Genomic DNA, 1,153 nt, shown 5'->3' with positions numbered 1-1,153 from the left:
CCCAGTACTGAAGGGGTTAAAATCGTGAAGACTGGCCATTAATCTTGTGACCTCCATACACCCTAATGTCCTAATGGTCTAATGGTACACAAATCTCAAGGTAAAAATGTGTCCCAGTACTGAAGGGGTTAAAATAGTGAAGACTGTGGCCATTAATCTTGTGACCTCCATACACCCTTCCTAATGTCCTAATGGTCTAATGGTACACAAATCTCCAGGTAAAAATGTGTCCCAGTACTGAAGGGGGGTTAAGGTTGATAATAGCACTTTGTTCCCCCTTGCAGGATCTGTGAGGCATTTAGTGGAAGGCGTTGTGAATGCAGACTTGCCTTATGTCCCGTGGCTGACTGGCTACGTGGCTATATTGGCAGGGGCGCTGTTCACCTTCCTCCTGCAGTCCTCCTCCATCTTCACCTCCACACTGACGCCTCTGGTTGGCCTGGGCGTGATAACCGTTGAGAGAATGTACCCATTGACTCTTGGTTCAAATCTGGGCACCACCACCACCGCCTTCTTTGCCGCACTCTCCGCTGACGGCAACACTCTCCTTCCTGCTTTACAAATATCTCTAGTTCACATGCTATTTAACCTCTCAGGAATTATTTTATGGTATCCTGTCCCGTGTTTGAGGTTTCCGATACCCTTAGCGATGGCGTTAGGGAGAGTGACAGCTAAATACCGCTGGTTTGCTGTGGTATATATCCTTTTAACCTTCTGTGTCTTGCCGTTCAGCGTGTTCCTAATTTCTCTGGGGGGGCCTAGTGTGGCTTGTCCTATTTTTACATGTCTTTTTGTCCTCCTGGCTTTTATTTTAGGTGTCAATTTGAGCCAAAATAAATGTCCAAGTTTCCTCCCCGAGTTTCTAAGGACATGGGAGTGGTTGCCTCTTCCTCTCCACTCCCTGAAGCCATACGATATTGTGATGTCCAAATTAATGTGCTGTTGTGCTCCCTCTAAACAGCTGGAGTATGGTAGAGTCGCCACCAACACCACCGCCACCACCACAGCAGATCCAGCTCCTCATAGCGTTGTGGTGGTGCAGGAGCCGTGGTGGTGGTGGTGGTGGTGGTGGTGGTGGTGGTACTGTGTGTGTGCTGGTGGTGGTGGTGGTGATGGTTAAGGTTGTTTATTGTTGTTGTTGTTGTTGTTATGG

General features: G+C 48.2%; 1 protein-coding gene across 1 annotated transcript in view; it reads left to right on the top strand.

Annotated features, from left to right (window-relative positions):
• The window catches only part of LOC123506782 (sodium-dependent phosphate transport protein 2C-like), a 14,609-nt gene extending 13,456 nt beyond the window's left edge, over positions 1 to 1,153 (top strand). The window contains 1 exon segment of the mRNA XM_045259122.1: positions 285 to 1,153. Coding sequence (XP_045115057.1) covers positions 285 to 1,120 — 836 coding nt within the window. The 3' untranslated portion in view covers positions 1,121 to 1,153.

The sequence above is a fragment of the Portunus trituberculatus genome, chromosome 2 (genome assembly GCF_017591435.1).
Source record: "Portunus trituberculatus isolate SZX2019 chromosome 2, ASM1759143v1, whole genome shotgun sequence".
Taxonomy (NCBI): domain Eukaryota; kingdom Metazoa; phylum Arthropoda; class Malacostraca; order Decapoda; family Portunidae; genus Portunus; species Portunus trituberculatus.
Note: the sequence above shows the minus strand (reverse complement) of the source record. Positions and strands in the feature narration are given on the sequence as shown.